Source organism: Varanus komodoensis, unplaced genomic scaffold, assembly GCF_004798865.1.
Source record: "Varanus komodoensis strain SLA01 unplaced genomic scaffold, ASM479886v1 scaffold12, whole genome shotgun sequence".
NCBI classification, from domain to species: Eukaryota; Metazoa; Chordata; class Lepidosauria; order Squamata; family Varanidae; genus Varanus; species Varanus komodoensis.
The window spans coordinates 7,883,726-7,897,078 of record NW_025335349.1 but is presented as its reverse complement, the minus strand read 5'-3'; the positions used below and the strand labels follow the sequence as shown (position 1 = coordinate 7,897,078).

At 43.6% G+C, this 13,353-nt stretch overlaps 1 protein-coding gene across 1 annotated transcript in view; it reads right to left on the bottom strand.

Moving 5' to 3' along the window:
- MTO1 (mitochondrial tRNA translation optimization 1) overlaps positions 1-12,968 on the bottom strand; it is a 14,043-nt gene extending 1,075 nt beyond the window's left edge. The window contains exons 1-11 of the mRNA XM_044421851.1: positions 12,598-12,968; positions 10,734-10,933; positions 10,024-10,141; positions 8,048-8,337; positions 6,433-6,545; positions 5,825-6,015; positions 5,468-5,598; positions 2,953-3,157; positions 2,695-2,866; positions 1,880-1,998; positions 836-993 (exon numbers count right to left, since the gene is read on the bottom strand). Of these exons, the coding sequence (XP_044277786.1) occupies positions 836-993; positions 1,880-1,998; positions 2,695-2,866; positions 2,953-3,157; positions 5,468-5,598; positions 5,825-6,015; positions 6,433-6,545; positions 8,048-8,337; positions 10,024-10,141; positions 10,734-10,933; positions 12,598-12,823 (1,923 nt within the window). The 5' untranslated portion in view covers positions 12,824-12,968. The remainder of the gene's footprint in view (positions 1-835; positions 994-1,879; positions 1,999-2,694; positions 2,867-2,952; positions 3,158-5,467; positions 5,599-5,824; positions 6,016-6,432; positions 6,546-8,047; positions 8,338-10,023; positions 10,142-10,733; positions 10,934-12,597) is intronic.
- Positions 12,969-13,353: the final 385 nt, after the last annotated feature.

Below are 13,353 nucleotides of genomic sequence, written 5' to 3'. Positions count from 1 at the left end.
TGAAGACGCTTAGGAACCACTTGATCCTTAAAAGAAATTATCATCCCTATACAATGGATGCGAGGAGGGCTGGACAGAAAGGGGAAGAGAGTGTGAAGCAAGTTCATTTGAACCAGAGATGCCCCAATTCATAGCTTAGTCCCTTGATCCTTACATGACATCACTTCCTAAGCATAGTATTATATAGTGTGTGCCTTTTTTTTTTTGGTTTGGCTGTACATAAAAGGTACACAGTGTATGACAATGATTAAAAGAGATGGACTCATCACTAAAATTAGAACAAGACAGTTAAGCTACTCTGAAATATTTCAGCAAAGAGAACAGCAAAGGAAATTAGAGTAAAAATATCTTCCAAGAAAATATCTTCCTTGATATTTCCAGAGGAGGAATTGTCTTCAAGGCCTTTTAGAACGCTGCTGCCATATTTTCAATACAATCCTAGGCAAGTCTTCTTGGAAGTAAACCTTACTGAGTTCACTGAAGTTTACTCCCCGGTAATTATATATACAGGATTGTAGCCTAAATCTGTTGCAGCTGTTGAAACACTGCCAAAGGTTTAAGAAGGGGACACAATGAAACAATCTTATTTTTGCTAAATATTCTTGTACCCCATTTTTTCTTGACTGGAAGTGAAATTATCTTAGCAACTTCTCAAAGCTGGCAAGTTTGAAAATTCACCAAACAAAACTGGCAAGAAGCCCCTTCCTCCAAATGCTCCCTCTGTGCTCATGACAGGACATTTGGAAATAACTAAAGATCTCAGGACCAGAAATAATGTCTAGTTTTTACACAGCATCCATTAAACCTTCTTTCTGCTCTGATGCCAGTATCTTACCGTTTGGGGACGGTGAGAATCCAATTTCTCTCGTACTTCTTGGGATAGTGACGTATTGATGGCAAAATAATCCAGATCCTCTGGCAGCTGGAGAGCTTCATCACGACGTACTTCCTCTATTTCCAGTTTCTGACTGGACACATGCCACTCATAAACAGCTGGCAGGAATGCAACAGAATGAACAGGATGATCAATGAACATAACAGAAAAGGACATTAAGGAAAATCCCAACATACACTAACACAGCTTTCTGCAACTAGGACTTCTCATGCATTATCAATGGAAACTTAGAATATTCATTATCTTGAGCAATAATGCTTGCAATCAAAATAATGTGGATGGCTGAACTTTCCTGTAAAACACAGGATATAGTCTTGTCTAGGAAAGCTTGAAGTATCCAAACAGTGCAATCCTACACAGAGGTATGCTCCCTGTGCTCATTAAGGCTTACTTCCTGGAAAGTGTATTTTGGATTGCAGTCTAAATACAGAGTGGGAGGGAGGCAGGGGAAGATTAATTCAGGGAGTGCTCCAGCTGGCCCGTCCCACCCTTGGGCCATCAATCATCGACTGTCTGGAGGGCAGGATTCCAGGAGAGAGAGGCATGGAAGGATCATAACAGGTACCCACTCTGCTCCGGTTTCTGCTGGTCATTCCCTGCCCACAGGGCCAACTTCCACCAACTATTTTCCAGGAAAGCTCCCTGTGATTTATTTTTTAAAAACTCACTAATGCTGTTCATTGTGGTTTTATTATGATTATGTTGCTTGTAAATGGCCTTGATAGGATTTGTATCCTGAAAGTTGGCATATAAATAATTATAAATAAATACATTGATTCACACCTGCCTCACTAGAGTGAAGACAAGTGAGATCTCTCTCCAGAGTCATGGGCTACATAGGCCTGTAAGAACAGCTATTTTCTGCTGAAATCCAGAGTGTGTGCCCTGTGGGTGACAGGAATCTCATTCTGAACTAATTCCCAGATGAGCAAGCTCTGTTGAATACTACCTATGTCTTGCTACAACTTTGCTGGTCTTCCATACCTTCTAATTTCAGCCTCTCTGCGAGTTGACTCCATTCAGCAAACTTTTTCAAGGTCTCTGGGATGGCTCTTGCCAAACTATTCATATCGACATCTCTGCACTGAAGGACATCCAGAGCACTGAGCAAACAAAAACCAGCCATCCCAGACAATTAGGCCAGCGGAATGAACTGCAAAATGTCCTGAGTGTGCTTCTTATAAAAAGATGCGTATGAAATGCTAAAATCAAGAAACCGAACTTAATAACCATTTCTGTGAAATTAAATGCTTCCAGTGTTAAAACCTCCTCACATCAGCACCTATTGTGGAGCTGCCATGCAGGAATCCCAACCACACTGCATTATCCATTGTTCTCACACAAAGCAAGGTGCCTACTACCTTACCTCAAGGAGCACAAGGGAGACTCCAGGCATGCAATTAGTAACTTAGAGAGCACAGCTTTTCTATCAGAAATTAGTAGGTCATGATATATTCGTAGACGATACAAAACAAAGGAAGAAGCACAGCATTTTAGCTCAAGAACTTCCAATGGATATCTTATCTATTTTTTTTAAAAAATGACAAGGAAAAATGGACAAGGAAGCGGTGCTCTGGCAACTATGGCAAAAAGTAGGCCCGTGTAAAAGAAATGAGGCCTGAGCCAAGCCACTTAGTGAATTAAGACGTAATCAAAACTTTAATTCTAAACCCATTTACTTGCGCCTGAGATAGGCTGTATGATCATTTTAAACTGGAATCCACATGAGAGAATATGAAGGATGCTTCCCTATTTCCTCCTGCTGTACCTCACTAAAAGACAAGAGAGCTTGCCTGTACCTGCAGAATGGGCGATGCTGAGCATTAATTGTAACCTCTGGTATGAGCTGGACCCATTTGTTGCAGCTGAGCTGAACAGACTTCAGTGCTTCCTTGCCTTCTTCCAACATTGTTTTCATCCGAGATGCTTGCTCGTGTCGGTTTTTGGATACACAGCCAGCTTCACTGTAGCCTTAGGAGTCATAAAAGTGTGAAAGAATGAGAAGGGAGAAGAGTGAAACTTGGTCCCAAAGGAAGGCTGCTGGGGGACAGGATTACCTCGGAAAGTGAGCCTGCTGTCAGCATTATCTGGGCGTAGGAATGTCCGGAACTCCACGCGGCTGGTGAACATTCGGTATGGCTCACTGGTGCCAAGAGTGGTGAGATCATCGATCAAAACACCAATGTAACCTTCAGTTCGACTGATGATAAAGGGAGGTTTCCCTTTGACCCGCAGGCCAGCATTGATTCCAGCCATTATACCCTGCCAGAGAGGAGCATGGTTACAGATGACACAGGTGAAACGCCGTAGGTCCTGGACTCCAGAACCTTGGCCTGAAGTAACTCTGCTCCTGTCTGCATGGCATGTCAGCCGCGGCTCAGTGCACACGCAGAGACTTGCTGCGTGGTGTGAGCGCAGGTGCAGTGGACGGCTGCCCAAGATTCCCTGCTCCTGGGCTAAGAGTTCCACCCAGTAACTCCCTGGTTCCAGAACACTGGACCAGACACTGGTTCAGCACATGACAACCCAAGCACTGGAGAAAAACATGGATTTATTAAAAGGCTAAAAGATAGGGGTGGAGGGTACTAAAACAGCTAAAACTTACAAGGAATAAAAGGGGAGGGGAGGGGATTTGGAGAGCAGCAGCAATACACTTCACAACCAACCAAAGCCCCCCAAGGCCCAGGCCTTGTTGGCCCCCTCGGACACAAAATAGCAAAGATCACCCTAGCCTTAGCTATACACACAAAGACTATACCAGTCATAGCAATCAAAGACACAGGGTGGCATGACATTCTTTGGCACAGTGTCTGTCAATGAGAATGGAACCTCGCCTCCAAGAGATGCCCTGAACCCCTTTGGGGCCTTAGCTTTATTCCCCCCAACCTGGGTCAGATGATCCATGGGGTGATGTTCCCGGATCGATCCCAGGAACCCTTGGCCCTTATTGCCGCAATCTCCTGTCCTTGCGTGCAAATGCTCTTGTCCTTGCATATGATATATTGGATATTGTCTCTCCCTTCTACATACCAAGAGCCTAGCCGGTCCTCCCGTGACCTTGGGTGCCAGCATCCCACTAAGCCAACACCTGGCAATTGTAACAGCTTGCTCCTCTTGTCAGATCATTCTTGTCGGGCAGAATCCTGAACCAGTTCACATTACACTAAGCAGTAGGTGTTGACTGAGGTCTAGATGAAGCCATGGATTATCTGAAGGTTGTCTAATCCTCAAACCTCTGCCGGCTGGGTTTGCATGACAGGACAAGCCACAATGCCTCTGGGTTCCATACAAAATGCTACAGTCCATTAAATTAAGCCATGGTCTCTGTGTCCAAGATGGGGAAGTACCAAAACAGGACCAATTTCCATCACCAGTCATCTTCTGAGATGCACAAGAGAGTACCCTGGCCCTCTGTGCATTGGACGAAGGACTCTCACAAGTCTCTTACCACTTATCAATTGCCATGCAAAAGCCTTGAACTCTCATGGGATCTTTTAAGTAGTACCAAAATTGACTACCTATAGTGAAACATCCATCTACTCAGAAAAGCATGATCAATCACTGTTAACCTTTGTTCACCTGAAAATCCACCCTTCAATTTTTGTTACACTCTGGTTTTGGTTTTCTGTTAATTAGTCTTGGACCCCAGACTAATGTTTTTATTCCGTTCTCTTTGTTGAGAGACTCTTTGCTGGCTCCCTGACATTGCCCATGGTGATCTTATTCCCTGGTACCTTGGATTTCTGCCTGCATCGCTAATAGCTTCTCTGTCTGGCCTACTCCTGAAAGCCTATGTTTGGATGTTTGTGGCTACACAATCTTTCTGTAACCTGGTAAAATCTTGTTAGCCCCTAAACAGGGGGTTTCATTTCCCTGTTTTGGTTTTATACTGCCTAAAGATCTTATCTCCCTGTAAAGTGCTTCAGACAAGTGACAGAGGTAAGAATGAAGCATTTCACTCCTCCTTCCACAGTTTCATCTCTTTTTCTTTTTCTTGGTTTCCAGCTTCTGCTGCATCCTGCTCTTCCTTTCTCCTCACATGCTAAGGCATCACTAAGCAGCAGCCCTGGACTTGCTGCCATCTCATCTTTCCGCCCTTCCTTCCAGGACAAGCTTTCAGAAAGCCTCACAATTTGCCTTGTGTTTACTCCCTCCCTGTCCCTCAATAATCCCCCTTTCCTCCAGAAAAGGTATGGCCATATCTCTATTATTCCTTCCAAAATACCTTAGTAGGGCACTGTGCTACATAGTCTAATATTCACAATGTTGAATATGTTGAGCTCTTGTGTATTATGGCAAAACATGCTCATTTCTGAGCCAGCTTGTCCTCTGGCAAAGTAGAGGATTCCCTAATACTACAATAATCCTCTTAATCATTTGCATTCCAGAAGGGAATGGAAACACAAGTATAGAGAAGCATGTCCCAAGCAAGGATGGAAATGTGAAGCCTAACACATTAATTTGAAAAAAGCATCCAAATAATACAAGGCTGAAAATATCTAGTTAATTAAGAAATTTAGCACCATAGAAGATTATCACTCATTTTCTGCCACCTGTTTTCAGTTCCCTTACCTGGGCAGCAGCTTCCTCATAGCCAGTTGTGCCATTTATCTGCCCGGCAAAGAAAAGACGCTGGACAAGACGAGATTCAAGAGAGGCAGTCAGCTGACGTGGGTCTAGAAAATCATACTGAACTCCATAGCCTAGGGAGGGAAAATGAATAAAAGAATGAACGAGGGAAATGTCTGCCACACACAGCAATACATGCAAATTTGTTAATTTTTCTGAGGGGTTGCAGACCTACCTTCATAGCACTTAGATATACTCTAAAGTGGATGGAAGATGACCTATGAATGCTTTAAACAAGCACACATAATGTCAGAAACACCCCCATATGATAACATGGAACGTGACCTTTCCACCTCTTACCGGGTTGCACCATCTTCGCCTTTTCCAGGCCCCTGATATGGGTGATGAGTTCTGCCTGGATCTCCGAGGGCAGGGTCATTGACATTCCCTGTGGGTAGATCACATTAGAATCCAGGCCCTCTGGCTCAAGCCAGATTTGATGGATGCGATCTGGAAAACGTAGAACTTTTGATTCAAGTGAGGGACAGTACCTGGACACAGGAATAAGCAGCCAAATCAGGAATTTGGCAAGATGAGGAATTTCAGAGTCCTCCATGATTCCCCCCAGACAGTGCGAGAGACTGGATATGTTCCTTACTGAAGTATTCCTCACTGATTACAGAAAACAAGTCTAAGTCTGCATGTGCACTGCATTCGCATATTCTGCCCCACTGGCCTTGCTGCTATTCTCCCTTCCATTCCCCATTTCTCCCCACTGTCTCTCCCCACGCTGAAATTTGGAATGTAAACCCCTCAGGGTACAGAACTGCCTTTCTTGCTTACAGTAATGCTGTGTGTGCATCTGTTTGTATACATATTTGTCTACACACACACACACACACACACTCTAAATAAATAAATAAATAAATAAATAAATAAATAAATAAATAAATAAATGGGAGGTTCACCGTGGTCCTCTTGTTGTCTCGCTGATGTGGTTGTTCAGATGAAGAGTTTCACGAATTATCTGGTCAATTTTGGGGTTGGTGTAAGTCAGGTAACAGTCGAGCTGATCTTCTGGCTGAAACAGAAGAAGACCTCCTGGATTTAACTAATATATTTATTTTTGTATTTTTTCATACATGGTTGAATACATTTGCATAGTCTCGCTGCAGAGATCGCTGTTTCCTTAAGTCTTCACTTAATCCTTATTATCATACCTAAGATTTTATCATTGGGTGTCTTCCTCCATCCCCCCAAAAATGAGCTATAAAAGATCCTTTATTTCTAATAATACTGCTGAGGCAGAGACATACAGCCACCAACATAAGTTAGGCCCAACCTTACATATACGTGCAGGGAAGAAATCTAAGCCATTTCATTTGAACTGTCATCTAAGCAAACCTTTTTGAGATCAGCAGGCTTTGTGCAGGAATGGGCAACTTGTAGCCCTCCAGATGCGGTGAGGGGAGATGGGAATTTTAGGCCAAAACATGCAGAGCTGCAGAAGCTGACCACCTCTGATTTAATAATTTATCTGATGTCAGATAGGAAGCCGAGAAACCCAACCCTCTGTACCAGTCTTAATCATTATTAGGCAGCACAACTGTCTAGCTTCTCAGGAAAACTGTATCTCTATTATAAATATAAGGTTGGGATATTTTAGAAGGGAAGTAAGAGTTCTATAATGGTTTACACTGTATTTCAATAAGACTCTTCTGAATAACGATGGAGGGAAAGTATTGGCCTTTCTCGTAGCCTATATAAATAAGTCTGCTTGAACTTAAGGAGAAAATAACACCCTTATGGATGACTGAAAAAAATCACAATATGGATTGTTCAGGGACAAGAAACTGCTGGGGAATGGAAAAAGGCATTTAAGAACTATGCCATTTTCTCTACATAACAGGACTGGTATTTTAGGAATAAAAACCTTTTCCAACATGGTGTCTTCCAAACGTGTCTGACTACACTCCCAAGGTCATGCCGGGAATGGTAGTCCAACACATCGAGTGAGAACTATTTTCAAGAAGACTAGTATACACGGTCTTTGGAATATCCCAGTGTCTAACACAGGCTTTCAAGGAGCCTATTACCATTATTTTCAATATGTCTGAATAGGGATACACAAATAATAGTAATATTACTGCAATTATTTCCCATTTTTTCCCTTGCAAAGAACCCAAAGCAGTTTATATAGTCCTTCTCCAGTCCATTTTATCCTCACAACACACTGTGAGTTAGGTTGAGAGTGAGGAACTAGCCCAACGTCTCCTAGGGAGCTTCATGGCTGGTCAGGACTAGAATCTGCACGTCCCTGGCCCCCAGTCCAGCTTTCTAAGCACCGTGCCACACTGGCTGTTAATGGTCATTTAGGCACACACTGACTCATGCGGCCACTATACAGACATTTCCCACATTTAAGCAGCCATTTCAAAATATTATTTTTGAGTGCCAAAAATCATTGCTAGGAAAATGTATGCCTCCTTCCCTCCCTCCCTCCCTCACACACACACAGAGAGTGAGACAGGCTACTCATATCAACTCCATCAGCTGCATACATCTTCAGGCCTTCTACCCCACCTTAATCCACACGGTGTCGCTAAGAAAGCTGAAGGGCACAGGAGAACTGTCAGCTGCTTGCGCTTGCAGAACACTGAAGTCAATGGAGTCTTTCACCAGTCGAGGTGGAGTCCCAGTCTTGAGCCTTCCAATGGTAAACCCAAGTTTCTCTAGTGTCTGAGCAAGGCCAATGGAGGGCTGCTCTCCCATCCGCCCAGCAGGATGCTCTTCCAATCCAATTAGGATCACCCCCCTCAGAAATGTTCCTGTTGTTAGAATGACACTCCCAGCATGCACTCGCCTTCCATCTTCTGCAATGGAAACATGAAGGAAAATGAACATGTGGCGCATCAGCTGCTGCCCCAGTTACAGGGCGGCTTTCAGGTGGAAGGCTCTGAGCACTACCAGCCAAAAGGCACTAGGCAACTGTTCTGTAGCCATTCCTTTAACAGGTTTTTGCTGAGAAGAAAAAAGACAGAATAAGTGGTGAGAAAACATCTCTCCCCCACAAGAGCTTCAGCTATCGGGCAGTGTAGAATGAAATAATTTTGTGAATGAGGCAATTGATATTATACAATAAAAGGTTTATCTGGAAGTGCTCAGAGAAAGTAGTATTTCCATTTTTACCACCTAAAAGGTTTTCATTAGGAAATGAAGTAACCTGTAGTTTAGCATACAGATATCTTCAAGAAAAAGATAAAAACAAAAAGCCTTCCCTGTGGCTCATTGGGGTCCTAGAAAATTCCACCTCCCTTTAACGGGCAAATTCACACAATTGTTTCAAGATAGTGAAACCACACACACCCACACGGCTATTTTTTTCATGATGTCCTGCAGACCAGTTGCCTGAATTTCCCTGACATGTCCTCAATATGCAGAGAGAACCTCCTGTTTTCTGGCTCAACCTCTATTCTGGATATTTTTCTGGTAACCTTTTATTATGATTAATTTCTGAGGCATGTCCGAGCCTTCAAACTGTTGATGGCCCAGAGATACACACTGGAGAACATGCCGCACCATGCCTGTTGATGCTGATTTTGCAGCCTCAGCAGTGGCCATATGACTCCAACGTTCAGATTACAAGCATGGTTGCTTACCCACCTCAAGATATGGCTAGAAATGAGGGCAATAGTTCAGTGAGGACTAGTCCCAGATCACAAGCATGAACATATGCTTTAGGGGGAAGGTTCCCCCTAATTCATGTTGGATCAGCACAAAAATGAGGTAAGTTATTTTGCTGCTAATTGGAAAACAACTCTGTTCATTTCCTGAATGATCTAAAAGCTAGTTTTTCCCACGTGCAGTCTGTGAAAACAGCCCCAGCGCAAATAGATGGAGATGATGCCTGCTATAGGGACCACTTCCCAAAGCTCCTCCTGGGGACCACCACATCCGGGAGGTACCCTCTACCGGTGCAAGCTTCCCCTGCCTGAATACTTTTTCCAGGGTACAGCCAATGCCAGTAGTGGGCAACCTTTTTCAAACCGAAGGGTGGAATCAAATGTCTGTTGACCTTCTGAGGCTGCACATGCCCTCATGCACACATATCAAACTCACACTTCTAAATTCATCTCCTACAGTTTCATCTTATTCTTACTTCTGACTTCCATTTTAGAAATTGTGCTTCTTTGTGTAGCCGCAAAAACAGCAGCAGCAACCATCAGACAGTAAGAAAGTCTCCAAATGTGGCATATATTTAGTCTCTTGAGGACAACCTCTGCTGCTCTATAGTTCCCACCACAGAAGTGCAGGTCCTAAAGCCTTTCTCACAAGCAGAAATCCACTCAGATTCTTGGAACCTGAAGTGTCTTGGTGAGCGCTCCAGGGGAAGCAGGAACAGCAACGTCCACCACAACAGCTGTGAGTTGTTTTTGTGCAGTAATGTCACTGTGGCTTTTGCAATGACAACAGCAGGGGAGTCCACAAGTTGTGCACCCCTGCCTTATGCAAATGGATTGTGACAACCAGCTCAGGAAGATGCTTTCCCCAGTACTGACCTAGAATGACTCCATTAACCTGGCATTTTCCAGGATGATCTGACTCTGGTGCTGACAGCAGTAGGTCTTCCACAGCAGCCTCACAAATGGTCAGAAGTGGAGTTTGGAGAATTTCTTTCTACTAGGAAAAAACAATCTTTAAATGAATGGGCACACACACACATCCTTTTAAAAAACAAAGAAAAAAGAAAAAGAACCTCCAAAAACAATAACATGCCTCCTGCTTTTCTGAGGCATCTCAGTTTGTGCAAGTTATGTGGTGAAAATTCAGTTCATATTTCTGAACTGCTACTGATGATAATACACTCCCCTTTCCTTTATTTCATTCATTTAATCCAGGACTTTGCATTTCAGCACAATTTCATTAAGCTTTAAATATAATGGAAGGCCCCTTAAAAAGCCTAACGGTACAAGCGTTTTCATTATCACTGTCTACAAACAGCAACGTTTAAGTTGCATGGTGCAGCAAATACCACTTACATTCTTACTGTATTTGCAAACCACATGAACCTCGTTATTATGCTTACCTAGATCCCCCTTTCCTCTCACTAAAGGCAGAATTCTATGCATGTTTAGGCAGAAAAGGGTCCTACAGCTCCCAGCATCACCCAGCCACAATGGCTAGCTACAAAATGCGGAGGGTGGCAGGGCTTCTGTTCTTAAACACCCCTGGACTGTGCTCTAAGATACCTTATTTTCCCCATTCTCACCTGCATGTTCTCTTTGTAGAGCTTCCTGTCGATCTGAGCCCGGAGACCCCAGACAGCGGGACCCTTGCACCTGTTGAGCACCTTGTAATGCACTCCGGATTGATCACAGATTCGTGCACAGAGCCCATCCAGCGCATCCACTTCTCTCATTAGATGTCCTTTCCCAATTCCACCAAAGGAAGGGTTACATGACATTTGTCCTGTGCAAGATAACAAGGGGTGTTCTTCTGACTACCACTGAGCAACAGATTGTTCTGTATCAGCTTCTATTTAGGAAGCTGAAGATTTAAGTTCCACCCTACTTTTCTGCCCCAAGATAGCATGAATGACAAATTATGAAGAATTAACACAGTTCTAGCTGAATAAGCACACAAAGGCAAATAGCTGACATCGTTAAACGGAGAGCTCAAAAGAATAATGTTTTCTCTATTTTCCATCAGGTTTCTAGTTAAGAAGTTGATTACTGAACAACAGTACTACTTATTTAAATTCCCCATGCTGTTATAAGCAGGATTTTTGAGCTAGTTCCTTAAGGAGATGGAATTTTCAAGATGAGTCAGGCTTTGAGAGGGTCAGCCAGAGACACATGATGATGATGATGATGATTATTTAACAATAAAGAAACATGAAGCCCCACATACTGGACAGTATTCACACAGAGCTATAGTAACCTAATGCCATATTAGGTTAAAGTTAAACAGTTAGCTTGACAAAGTATGTCATCCAATTGAACCCAGAAAGGGTTGCAAAGTGGGTGTCCAAAGCTTGCCATTCTATAAACCAAACCACTTTACATCTAAATTTTTATATGAGAAAACTCCATATTCGTGCTTATTTTAAAATATTTAGATATAGCAGACACAGATAGAAAATATGTCTACCATAATGATTGCTGAGTTTTAAACGTTTTTTGTTACCTATGCTTCTGATCTAGGAATTTGATTAGATATGGATATCTAATGAGAACACTGATTTTTTTTTTCAATCCACTTTTGCCAGAACCTTGACAGAATTTTTTTTCCCACCTCAAAAATTACTTTGTATGGCAGCAAAATGGTTAGATTTCTTAAGTATGCCAAACACAGAACAGACATTTAGCACAACAATTGCAGCAGCAATCCTATATGTGCTCACTGGAAACTTAACTCCTGAACTGTCATGTTCAGCAGACCTTGTGGCAATTATTGGGAAAAGTCCTAGTACTCTCAACAGAAACAGCAAGAGAAAGGGAAGTTGTCTCTTCATAAACTGGAAACAGAAACTTCCACTCAGTCTAACAAAAGTAACAGCTTTTAAGGTGCTTTTCTGGTGCTGCTTGTTAATATAGTACGCTTGTATGCAGCTGCAGATGTGCTTTGGAGATCACATGCACATAAAAGCCCATTCTGTACCACTGTGTAATCCTGTCAGTATGTTCTTATGAAAAACAAATGATTAGCCTGTGCTAAAATGAAATATCTGAACACAAATTCACTTGGAGAACAGCCATCTAGTACATGCACAAGTAAGTGGGAATCCTTAGGATACAATTGCAGTATGCAACAACACTTCTTGATGCCCTGGAATATAACATGTGTATTGATCATGGGGTGTTTAAAAGACCTGCAGTGTTATCTCAGTGTATGGAATCCGGAATATGAAACCTGAGGCCTTCCCAGTTGTCCTTGAACTCCCATCAGCCCCACCCAACGTGGCCAAAGGTTAAGAATGACTGGACTGTAGTACAAAATATCTGAAGGACCTCATTTTTCACATCCTTAGCCCTGAGAGAAACTTTAAGCTTATGCATCTTTCGAGTTCTGGGTTTGCATTTCTTGACTTTCACTTAATAGTAAAAAAGGGCTTGCTTCTCACTTCTATTTACCTATGGTGTCTATTTTATGCGTGATGAGCAAAGTGCGGGCTCCCACCCTCGCTGCCGCCGATGCTGCCTCCGTCCCAGCGTGACCTCCACCGATGACAATAACGTCATACTTCGAAGCACTGGAGTCATGAAGCGCCGACGTTGCGCCATTCCTTTTAGACTGCAACCAAGTGCGGCAGATCGGGGCCACCGCGAGGCGGCGCCAGGCACAGCTGAACGGCAACATCTGCGAGTCGACCAGGAAGGTGCGTAGCACCCACCGAAGCCTCCGGGAAGCACGACAGAAACTGGGCGGCGGCGGTCAGCGCGCGAAGCGACAGCGGACCTCCACCCCCGTGGACGACCTGGGCGCCGCCATCTTGCCCGTTACGACAGAATGATCGACAGGCCTCTGGGCTCCACTCCCACAAAGGCGGGATCAGTTTTCCGCATGCGCATTCTCGCATCGGCGCGGTGCCGCCTGCTCCAAGAGGAATGAATGGGGTCCTGCGGAGGAATCGAGGAGGGGGCGGGGCGCCGGCTGCCCCCCGCTGTTAGCGCCGCGGGGAGGGTCCCCTGCGCGGTCAGGACCCGCCGCTCTTGGCTCGTCCCTGTCGCTGGAAATGCCCCCGCTCTTTTTAATAGTTATGTTCAGTGCTTTTTTTGTAAGAAAAAAGGTGCCGGAACTCACATCTTGTTAATCTTTTATTTAAAAAATTATATATTCAGTTCTTAACATAAATTTAATTTATTGTATTTAAGGCAGATGTTCATAGT